At 36.5% G+C, this 12,103-nt stretch overlaps 1 protein-coding gene across 1 annotated transcript; it reads right to left on the bottom strand.

Moving 5' to 3' along the window:
• Positions 1-3,954: 3,954 nt before the first annotated feature.
• On the bottom strand, positions 3,955-8,546 carry LOC147858460 (putative prolyl 4-hydroxylase 3). The gene is made up of 7 exons (XM_087327716.1): positions 8,113-8,546; positions 7,653-7,740; positions 6,814-6,911; positions 6,271-6,368; positions 6,049-6,178; positions 4,537-4,727; positions 3,955-4,408 (listed from the first exon to the last, which is right to left on the bottom strand). Exons 1-7 carry the CDS (start codon positions 8,331-8,333, stop codon positions 4,335-4,337), a joined length of 900 nt encoding a protein of 299 aa, XP_087183842.1. The 5' UTR covers positions 8,334-8,546; the 3' UTR covers positions 3,955-4,334.
• Positions 8,547-12,103: the final 3,557 nt, after the last annotated feature.

The following is a 12,103-nucleotide window of genomic DNA, read 5'->3' as shown; positions in this document are numbered from 1 at the left end:
CCCTTTATTGAGTCGGTGGGCATCCACATAAGATGGACCTATCGTGTCCCTACAGGGATTTGTATATACTAATCTTATCGGTAAAATTTTAGAACTAATGGAAGGAGTGTTTTTTTGGGGAAAAAAAACATATGTATGAGAGAAACCTAATAAGGTTAATTATTTTAACTCGATAGATCGAGATTGGGGTCTCTAAGGGACTCAAAAGATTGTACATCATGTGAAAAAGAAGATAAAAGGTTTGAAATTCCTCTCTTTCAAATTTGTAGATCTCAATTATGTGTAGTAACTTGATCAACATTATCTAGAAACATTATGAAGATCTATATTTTCTCTTACTTTTATGATCGTCTACTATGTACTATGAGATTTGCATAGTCATGGAGTACCAAATATTATGAACAACATTATAAAATATTGACATTGAATTCAAGGATATTAACTAATATAAGGTTTATAATAATATTTCTGCAATCCCATGATGTTGTAGCACATGAGAGGTGGAGATATGGGATGTGAATGGATGCTTTTATGTAATAGATGCAAATACGAAACTCATTGCCCTTCATATGTATTTATCTAATCTAGGAGATGCATAAACGATTTGTTTCCTTTCTCTCTCTACACGAGTCAATGTTTTTGTTCAAAAGAAATAATGCACATTTTACCCAAGTTTTCTTTTGAAATATATGTTTCGTGTTCATTATTGGAGCTTCTTTCCAACTAGGGTTATGATGTTACTTATTGAATGTCATTGGACAAATAGGTAAGAGGTGTTGATGATCACGAAGCTTACTTTATTTACAACTTCATAAGGATAAATCTACTCTTTTTACCACATACACAATAATCCTTCTTGGAATATCACCATGTGGCCTAGAAGTTTTCGCAATAAATAAAGAAGATATAGAAGTTGTTTGACTCTTCTATTATGTTGATAAGCTATGCAAATTTTTGAAAGATCTTTAAGTTTCCTGAATACCTAGAACTGTTTAGCAAGTCCTAGAATGGTGATCTTTCTTATCCAAAAGAATGTGGAAAGAGGTAGAAGTTATTCGTAACAAGGAGAAGTTATTGGAAAGATCTACAAGTCCGCAATGCTCTATGTAATATTTGAATCGTCGTTGATGTTCATATGCCTTGGGAATTATCTTCAGGGTGATCAAGTGATTGGCACGTTGCTTCATTTGGAAGGCTTGATTTTTTGTTGGAAGTGGGGATTTGGCCATCCTTGGATCTTGAGCCTGAATGATACTTTGATTATTTGGTCTATGGCCCATCCATAGCCCCAAACTCAAGAGTCATACGAAATCACTTATCAAATTCCATACTTATTAAGTTGAGATTTAAAATTTATTACTAAAAAACTATCCAACATTCTCATGTGTTTTTTTCCCAAAAAACCCCCTTCCATTAGTTATAAAAATTTACAGATGAGGGTTATATACAAATCCTTGTAAGGATGTGATAGTTCCATTTTATGTGGATGGCCACTAACTCAAGAAAGGGAAACCATTGGTGAATGAAGGCTAGTCGTTGTCTTTCAACTCCATCGGATACCAACATTCTTGTGTTGATATTCATATGAAAGAACTAATTTAAATTATATGATTGAACTCATTGTTGATAATAAATAAATAAGGAGTTCCAACCTTGTGCTCACGTGCAAGTCTTTCCTTTAAAAACTTCATCCTTTCTAATGTCAAACTGAAGAATTAAAAAACCATGAGTCTAGATAGCAAACTAGAGGCTTTCTTTTTCCTCATAATAATTTTAACAAACTGATCAGACACCAAAGTTTCCCATTTGCATTTGCCTTGAGGATTAAATAATTCAGCATTGGTTAGATTTTTCTTTTAATCGCAAAATATGGGTTGCATACCTGGATTTGTGAAATAACCCAAGTGCCCTTAAGTTTCTACTCAAGGGGGTGTTTTCTCAAGGGGAAGGATAACATTTTCATGATATAACCTATTCTTTTACAACGTTAATGATGACATCTACGCTTTTGCATGTTATTATGGCAATTACTCTTTGGGCCTTTGTTATCATGGCAATGCTTGCTATTCTTTTTTAGCATAAGGTTTTATTATCGATTGGAATATAAAATTAGTTCAGTATACTAGAAACCTTTTCTTCTTTTGATTTGAAGTATGAAAAAATGTGCCTTTCATAAGGCCACCCCCAATTCACAACACTTGAAAGTTTTATCCAAGGTGGTTGTGTGCATATAGATCCTTTAATAACCCAATGATCCTCATGTTGTTGTTCGATGCATCCAAACTCACATATACACTAAAAAAAGGAGTCTCGATCTCGAGTTTCTTAGAGAGATAGTGTGCATGAACAAAAAAAACATGCATTTTCTTTCTCTTTACAAACACTAATGCTATTCCATGAACATGAAGAAACATGAATTCATCATCATGCAATTATCTACAACTCTCTCATACATCACAGAACAACCACCCGAAAATCCACCTATCTATACATTGTCCATAAAATAAGCATCTTAAATACTAGAAGAGAAATAAAAAACAAAAACTCAGTGGAAGGGGTCGAAAATTTATGAGATCAAATAATTATTCATTGTTGTAATAACTCCACATGCTACTCGATTAGAGGTTTTATTGATGAACTATTGTTAAGTACACACACATCCACATCAAATTGTGCAAGAAAAAGGGTTTATGTCGCTATCTTAAGACACCCCAATATTACAGCTAGACATCAAATCTGGATGTACAAGTTTATTTTTGAATGATGGTTTTTTGTGTGTAATTGGTTGTCAACGACATCTTGTTCTAATATTGTTATGCCAAAGTTCATATACCCACAAATGAGAATTTCCCAATATCTTGTTGAAATAGTGAATTTGTCCACACTTGCATACTAAAGAAAGTTCCAAAGAAGTCTAATGGAACTCTATACCTTAGCAATTTCTCGGTATACATAGCAATCAATAGTGTCAAATATTTAGATGTGTACTCTAGGACGAAGATATAATCCAAATGTATTTTTAGTGTTATCATGGTTATTTTAACGTACGGCTGCTAGATTAATGTTGTATAACAAATTTTATTTAAATATAATATACATATTTTTATGTTGCTCAAATGGCCTATATTTATGTAAATGATATGCAAAATATGAACTTGAAGATGCCCTTTCATTGAGATGCGCTTACAGTCTATAGCTACATATTTATCAATGCATGATGTTTGTGTGCACACCCTTTGTGCGTACCCTTTCTTTTATGACTTCGACAAAGCATGCGTTAGTTACATATTGTGTAAAAGGGGGGCTTAAAAATGCCCTTCTTTGGATGCCCAATCTAATATGTTATAGCATATTCTACTAGACGAGCCCTATCAATGTTATCTTTCTCCACATGAATACGAAGATGTTTTTTTGTGGCTAACTTTGGTGTTTTTGCTGTAAGGCATGTCACAATGGATAAACTCTGATAAGATTACGGATTAGTTATAACAACAGTGACCTCCTATGGTCGATGCATTAGAGAAACTTGGAACTTGAAATGCATTACATTTCCTTCATGGTATCACAATGAACAGCTCCATGAACGAGGATATTCTAAAACACCAATATGCCATAGATACACTTCACATTATAGATTTCACACATTGCTACAAAACCATCATATACAATACAAACACTTGTTGTCTTCATTGGAGCATTAGTTATGTCCCAAGTTCAGGCATCATTGAGAGATTTTGATGACAATTGAAGCATGAATATAAGGATCCAACTTTAAACACATTAAAGATTCCCTTTCAATACATTTTCAACCCTAACGTGCATTTCTCTCTTAGCAACATGCACTACCAATTCCATGATGTTCATATAGTAAAATTCTTGAGCATCAAGAGCCACTAATCACTTCATCCACACCTGTGAAATCTATATTTGACCCCCCAATGCAATAACACAATCGTTGCGAAGCATGGCTCTTGAAACAAATCTCATCAATTCTTTTTGTTTCATTACAACCTTTACATGGTTTTCCAAATTCTTTCAAGTAAAACGTTCTTAATTTGATGATTTGCTTTTCAAAACTTTGAAAACAGTACCTATATAATGATTTATATCTGTTATCAAGTGTTTCTATCGCCATTTTGCATCAACCCCTTCCAGTACTGAAACATTTCATGGTAGTGCTAAATATATAAGTACACTGTCATTCCATTGACCTCAACCCTTCACTATTTCGCCCTTCTATCATCGACAGAAGTAACAATGTTGGTACAAAAAAATCACTGGAAGTTGATGGAAGACAAACAAAGCTCATATTTGTCTTCTAACCCAGTGACTCATCACATCTTGTATTCATTAACATGCATCCATTTGGTGGCTGACCACTTGTTACCATCTATGACTGGACAACTAGCTGTAAAATATATATAATCAAAGATACAGAAAGGTATACACCAAATGAGCAGCAGATGTGAGGATAGATAGCAATGAAACAAAAAAAACAAGAGAATAAATTATGCAAAGTAGCTCCTTCTATTTTACCATGAAGGCTCAAAGGGTCTACAGATGTATCAGGCCTCATACTCCAGAAGAGCAAGGCATCTCCACGTCTCGGTTTGACAGCCAAGCCAGATTGCCCACATTCTGAGAGATCATCTTTCTTACAAATAACCACACTTTTGTTCACATTTGCAGATGGAAAAATAGTTTCACCACCAGCTTCCACATTTGAGCTGCCAATCAAAACTCATATCATTCAATTTACTATACAAAATACAATGTTTATTGGGATTATGCTTATAAAATTCAAGCAATTGTATTCATGTTCACAACAATATACATATATAGCAAGTTTAAATATTTTGAAAATGTAATCATTTTCATAACAATACACATACATAATGAGATTATATTTTTCAGAAAAACTGTCAAATACCTCTACATTTTACTTGAATTTACCTAAATGCCCCCAATAAACCCCCAAATGAGAGAAAAGGGAGATGATTGACCATCAAATTGCTCAAATATGACATAATTGTTCGAGAAGGGTCGAGACTTGAACAAGATCATTTGAAAAATAGCATAAACTCAGGAGTAATCGAGAAAAGAAAAACACAGGAGTACCTTGGAGCTTTGCCCTTTTATTTATCTTTTGTTCCTCTGTTTCATTAATTCCCTAAATGCTTCTGTTCAACCCACGAAATAGAGAGAACGGGATGAATTGGCCATACACATGAGACAATTTGACCATATAATCGAGAAATTAGCACATATATCTGCTCAAGAGGGAGTTTAGCGAGAGTGTACGTTAAAAACACGGGACTCTGCTAAGTCCTAACACGACATATAGACTCTGACATCTGCCCAGTGCTGGAAAATAAAAAGAAGGGTTATAAGCTTTGAATGGACGCCCTGGTAAACAGTGGCAGTAACTCTTAACTGTCCTACCATCTTCTGACTTGCAAGCAAAAAAGTGGACATTCATTGTTGACACTGTTTGGTACCATTCCTATACAACTTACTGAGGAACTCCTGTAGGTAGTGATAACTATTTGACTTCTCCAAGCTCCCATTGTAAAATCTTATTCCCATGGAAACTGGAGCAGGTCGATTGGCGGTAAACTTCTGTAGGTCATATTGTTGATTTATCTAGCAGAAATGATGGCATCATTTTGACACTATTTCAATTTGTATTTCTTTTTCCATGGTCGTCACAACAACCAACACCCGCGAATGACATGCGGGAGTATTCTCACCAACAGACAAGGGAAAGCCATGGAACTTCAAGCATGAGTATTGATTTAACGGCATTTAAGGAGATGGCAAAAACATGGGAATATCTGAGGTAATACAGCAACGCAGGGAATTTCAGAGCTTCACCCTTATAACGACTGTATATAAAGTAGATATTTAAGGATGTATTATACTCCTTTAGGCATTTGTGTATTTGATCAAAACAGCACTTATTTATTATTGTACAGTTCTTATCGAGCAAAAATGCACACGTTAATAAGAAATGACCTATTTAATATATAAAAGAGATGCTCAACTTACAGGTACATCAACATTGTTGCTTGACGTTGTCCTCCATTTTGAATATTGTATGGGTCACTAAAATAGTCAAAATGTGCATCATACTTCTGCCCAACCTCGTAATGAAGAACTTGGATTCCTTCTCCGTGCTCTGGTCTCCGATACAACTTGTAGAATAAGTTAAATGGCTCTATGAAAATTCTTGTATATATGTTTAAAGAACATCCAAATAGATATGCTTACCTATGGGAATGTATGTGAAATCTGCGATCCTCTCCTCTATTGTTTGTAGTATCCTATCTTGACCGCGTGCAAAGAACATCCCTGTACTCGTTCGTACCCTGCATGATTTATGTGGAGGTTACAATTTTATAATCACTGAAATCGTATGGTGGTCATACTTTATTGGATCCTGATTCTTAGAATTTCCTGGGGACAACTTCAGGGAGCTCATCCATTCCGATATTCCCTCCGCACTTGGATTACAAAGCTGTAAATTTCCCCAAATGGATCTAGCAATCTAAACCTTAAAATCTTCAGGTTTTAGGAACCTCCCTTGGATTAGATATATGTGCACAATTGTGGCACGAGCAAACCTCACTCATCAAATGGAAGAAAATTTAGTACAGTGAAACTATGTCTAATGTACATACCATATCTTTCCAATTGTGGATTGACAAATCTACTAACATCAAAGGAACCTATCTCTGGCCTTCGTGCTGATTCATGCTGAAAGTTATATGTGAGCACATAACACAATCTGAACAAGAGAATATGTGGAATAACCTGCTGTCTTTGCTCTTTCCAGACTCATTGTCAACGACCGTCGACTTCACCATATGGGGTGTTGCTTGAGAGATGAGGTACTCGCATTCCTTCTTGGACTGTGAAATCAATTACAAAAAGATTGAATAGAGCTTAGAGCAACTGATACCAAGTTGATCTACTCTCTGCAACTTTAGAATTAAATAAAACATAATAGATACCAAGAATTAGAATTCTTGATTTCGATGAAAATGACAACTCCAGATGTTAGGGTTTACACGCATTTCGTCACACGGTTAGATTAGCATCAAGAGTGATTTTATGCATTTACTTAGAAGTCAAACACCAGATGCCATTGCGCTAGTACAGGTCTAATTGTCATAATTTTTGGGCAAAAGCTCTGAAACACCAGAGTTTTACTTTATTTCCCCAATGCCTCTGCTCCAAATCCGAAAAGAAAGAGAAAGAGGATAAATCATCCATATTATTGCTCAAATAGCTCATATAATTGCTCAAGAGGGGGTTCCACCAAGGGAATTGAGGGAAGTAACCAGTACTTCAAAACATTTAGGGAAATAAAGAAAAACTTTGGTGCATTTCAGAGTTTTTCACTAAGTTCTCAGAATTTTAGAGTCCTGTTGGGAGTTCATTGTCATACATTCTTGTCATTTAATCACATATCGGAATAATAATAATGTTAACATGTGTGTCACACTATGCTGATTTTCAATCCTTTCCATTCAGCATGCTAGCACAAAATGCGCAACTACTAGTACAAAAGTAGGCATTTCAGTAAGATGAGATTGGTGCTCAGAAATATAAATTAAGAAAGATCGAGAAAAGTATAGGAAAGGGAGTACCAGAAAATTGTGATAGAGGAAAGCTCGAGGCTCCCAAGAAAGGGTTTCAACCCACGGCTTTTCTTTCAATGATTGTTCGTCGTCAACACTAAGAGAAAACAACGGAATATCACAAAATTAGGTAAACCATCTCATTAGTGATGTGCATCATTTAACCTTGATTTATGTCTTCAATAACTACCAACTAGGATATTGATATCCAAAAGATTCTTTAAAACATTTTCTGTTGGCTATATATTCACACATAGATATATACATGCCACACACATACATGCAGAAATACCAAACATACACATGTGCGAGCATAGATGATAATATACTTACAACTATTAGCAACCTAAAACCTCAAAATAATAAGAGTTGGCAACTTCCAGATCATAGGCACATAAAACTCTTAAGTAAATGAAAAAAAAATGCGGTTTTAGAGATGAAATTTTAAGAGGTAGTGGGGGTCACTTACTTTAAGACTAGTTGAGGATCAGAGTGGAGAGAGATGTGAGTTTTCCGATGATGAAAGTGTTCCGAGGCCAGAAAAGAAACCCATGATCCGAGCATCATCATCATCATCATGAAAACAAAAGAGAATCCGAGGAGTAGAAGAAGAAGAGGTGGGGATGTATGGATCCATGGCAGACATGATGCTCTTTGGATGTAATTGCGAGAAGAAGAAATTTTGGTCATGGTGTGAGCTTTCTTCTTCTTCTTCTTCTTCTGCAATGCTTGATTCTTCTGAGAGAAGACGCTCCATTGATCTGAGGAAGAAGAAGAAGAAGAAGAAGAAGAAACGAATAGAAAATAAAATTCTAGCGGCGTGTGACGCCCACAGAGAGAAAGAGGGACTCTGTTCCCAGGGAGCAGGAAAACCAGCAAAACCTCTGTGGTGAGGGTGAAGAGGAAAACTAGTGACTAGACTTAGTGATTCATTAGACTTTGTACATACATATTTGTAGAGTATGTATGTATACATACTCTACAAATATGTATACATACATATATGAATGATATATCCACAAACATAGGTTTTATTGTGTTTCTTCTAAGGCCTTTTTATGATCTATGAGACCTTAATTATAACATTTTCACGTAGTCCATAGTCCATGTGATAGTGAGTGCCGATTGTCTATGTTCGAGACTTAAGCATGTATTGGACAACCCTTTCCATGGCCATGATATCAGAGACAGAGAGACATAGATATGGCTGGAGTGGAGCACGTACACAAGACTGGTGTAGGTTATGATGTGAGATTGGGTCAAGAGTCAAGGCCATCTCTTTTGAAGGTCGGGGATGTGACCAACACCTCTTTATTTATTGTGGGAGGGAACCATGACCTTCTGTTCTTCTCATCGCACCCTCTCATACAACTTGGTTACTGTAGTGTTTTGGGTCTCTACCTCGTGGAATTTTGTTGGTGGAGATTAGTTCTAATAATACTAGATAAGCCATTGATCTTAACTTTCCTTGCTTCCCCATGTACCACAATGTCCTAAAACCCACTTGAGCCCAAATAGAGCGCATGAGAGGCAAAGGAGCTCGCCTAAAGGATCATTTTTGAGGGAGGTAATGCACTCACGGTTAGGAGATACCCTCTTGGACTACCTCTGGGAATAATTATTACACCAAAGAAAAACTCACACATGGACTGGAATCTAAGATTGAAATTTTACTATTGAATAACCACTACTTCCTTCTTCTTTCCAAAAAAACTAAACTCCTTCCATTAGTTATAAAATTTTACAAATGAGAGTGTTATATACAAATCCTTGTAGGGACGCGATAGTTCCATTTTATATGGATGCCCACTGACTCAAGAAAGGGAGATTGTTAGATGAAGGCTAGTCGTTGTCTTTCAACTCCATCGTATTTGCTCATGAGGCCATTGTATTGGCTCTTTAGAGTGGCTACAACTTCACTCCATATCTCTTGCATTAACATTACTTGATGCACCGTATACACTGTTGTTTCCATTGACTCCAAAGAGTTATTGCGCTAACCAATTCCACACACAACTTGAGCTTTGGCATTAATAGGAGTTGAGTGGATATTGTCGATGGCAGGAAAAATTAATCTCTTGTGCTTTTATCACAACGGTCATCCCCTCCTCCTGATGTTCATACCTATCAACTGGGCTTGCCATATTCAATGGGTCTCTAGGCAGTCCCACTGAACATGTCAGATTAATTATGTTGCATTTGGGCATGCTACACATTTAGGAGAGCCAAAGTTCCCATGTTCCCACGCCCCAACCGGTATTGACCTATGTATCAATGACCATTGGAACGTGGTAATTCGCCTAGTGTGTTGTTGTTTCTAGATTTTCTACCAAAACTTACTGATAATTGTATGAGGAACACACTATGTGTGTTATACCTTTGCAGCAGCCGGCTCTCGGGCAGTTTGAGCAGCTACAATGTGGTGACCCAATCTAGTCGTGAATTGGAAGAAAGGGATGGCTTTGGTTCCATGACCCGCATAAGGATCATACCACGTCCATTGCAAAGGGTCCCAATTGACCTTGTGTATTCATGTTAATTTGTTACCAAATTTTTACAAATACGACATAAAGGATAGGAAAAGCATATAATGATCACAAAAAATGATCAAGTTCGTGAGGTGTGTGAAACCTACTTTGCACAATTCTAAAATAACATTTGTCTTGGTTGCAATATTGTATACACTCTAAAAGTCAATGCTTGACCAGTCTCAAACTTCATTATTATGAGAGAAGTAAGCATTGAACTAAAATATATTTTGAGCATTTAAACGATCAATGACATGCAACAATGACGCTTGAATCATTGCCCGCTACAATAGAAAATGCTAGCCTTGTCCACAAAGAAGACATGAAATATGTTTGATTCATTAGTGTATATGTTTAGCAAGAGTTGGATGAGACCCATCTTCTGTTTTCGTTCAATGCGAGGCATTGCATTTATAATGCGCAACTGAAACCATGAATTGATTGATGTGTGCATTCCAAAACAACTAGAAAATGGGTAAATGATGCGCATATGTACACTAGCCTTACCAAAGCCCCAAACTCAACTAGTTAGAATTCATGCAATCCAACCTACTCCATGTTCTTCTAATATACGTATATTGAAAGGTACAACCACGACCTTTCTCATAAATCTAACTCCATGCATCATACCGCAATAACACTTCTCACTAGTAAGTTCCAAACATTGGTTTATAGAACATCCATTAAACCAAGACATCAAGGTGGATTGGACCACATCACACACCATTTTCAAATCACTAAAGAAAAACATCATTCTCCCAAGAAATAGGTTTTCATACGAGCATTGTCAAAGTTTGTTATGTTGAATGACATCATTTGGTACATAAATGCAATAAGCTATGTCCTTTCCATGTCATTGTTGACCTTGACCACTATGAAGTTGCCATGTACATCACTTTGAAAGGTAATGCCACGGTGAATTGTGAATGAGTTTTAGTTATGAATCAACCATTGACACCGCAAAATGCCTCATGAATGACTTAGTTATCGAGGTTGTTTCACCAATGGTTTAGTGACTTATCGTTCTGAAAACGAACTTGAGTTCTAATGCGTGATTATTTTGGCATTATATCGACATCAATCTCTTTTATATATCAACTTCTCCCATCCATGAATTTTTCAAAGGTTTGATACCAACCACAGTTTCATTCATGTTTCCATACAACGAGCAACATGCTAGGGTAAGATGGTGGGAATCACCGATCTTACCTCATGTTTCCTGATCAACAACATTAAAACATCAAGAGTTGCTCTTATCGGGGGGGGGGGGGGGGTTTGCAAGGCAACTCCACGGATACCCATGGGATTTACTAGGGGTGTGCTCCACGTTCCTCACAAGTGATCTCCGAATACAGAGCAGATTATGTACATATGTGTACATACATGGTTCCATGTGGCATGGAAAAAGCGCAGGATGGATGAAGTTCCGGAGAATTGTCGACAGAGACAGGGGGAACCAACGATGCTAGAGAGGAACATTAGTCGAGTCGTGGTATATATGTATGTATGTATGTATGTGTATAATGTAATGTATATATACTACATATATTATTATACACAAGAAGAAGAAGACCTCTAAAAATGGGGGGGGGGGGTTTGTAGTGAAAAAGAGAGGAGAAGAAACATATGTATAATATATATATGTATAATGTATCCCATGGCCATTGGCTTTTTAGCTTTTTTACCTCCTCGGCTTCTTCCCCTCTCCCTCTCTTTCTCTCTGTTCAGAGTTCTCAGACATACAGACACACACACACACACACACACATACAGAGATTAAGAGCGAGAGAGATTAATAGGAAGGCCCTATTCTAGGTCAAATCAATCTGTCTCTGTCTCTGTCTCTCTCTCTAACCTCCGATTGGAAAAACCAGAAGTAAGAAAAGAAAAAGAAAAGAAAAGAAGACGACGAACGACGCAAAACCCTACTTC

Source organism: Azolla caroliniana, unplaced genomic scaffold (genome assembly GCF_043228905.1).
Source record: "Azolla caroliniana isolate FFs.n. ecotype wild unplaced genomic scaffold, voAzoCaro1.0.p SCAF_11, whole genome shotgun sequence".
NCBI lineage: Eukaryota > Viridiplantae > Streptophyta > Polypodiopsida > Salviniales > Salviniaceae > Azolla > Azolla caroliniana.
The sequence above is the reverse complement of the archived record's forward strand: the minus strand, read 5'-3'. Positions and strand labels throughout refer to the sequence as shown.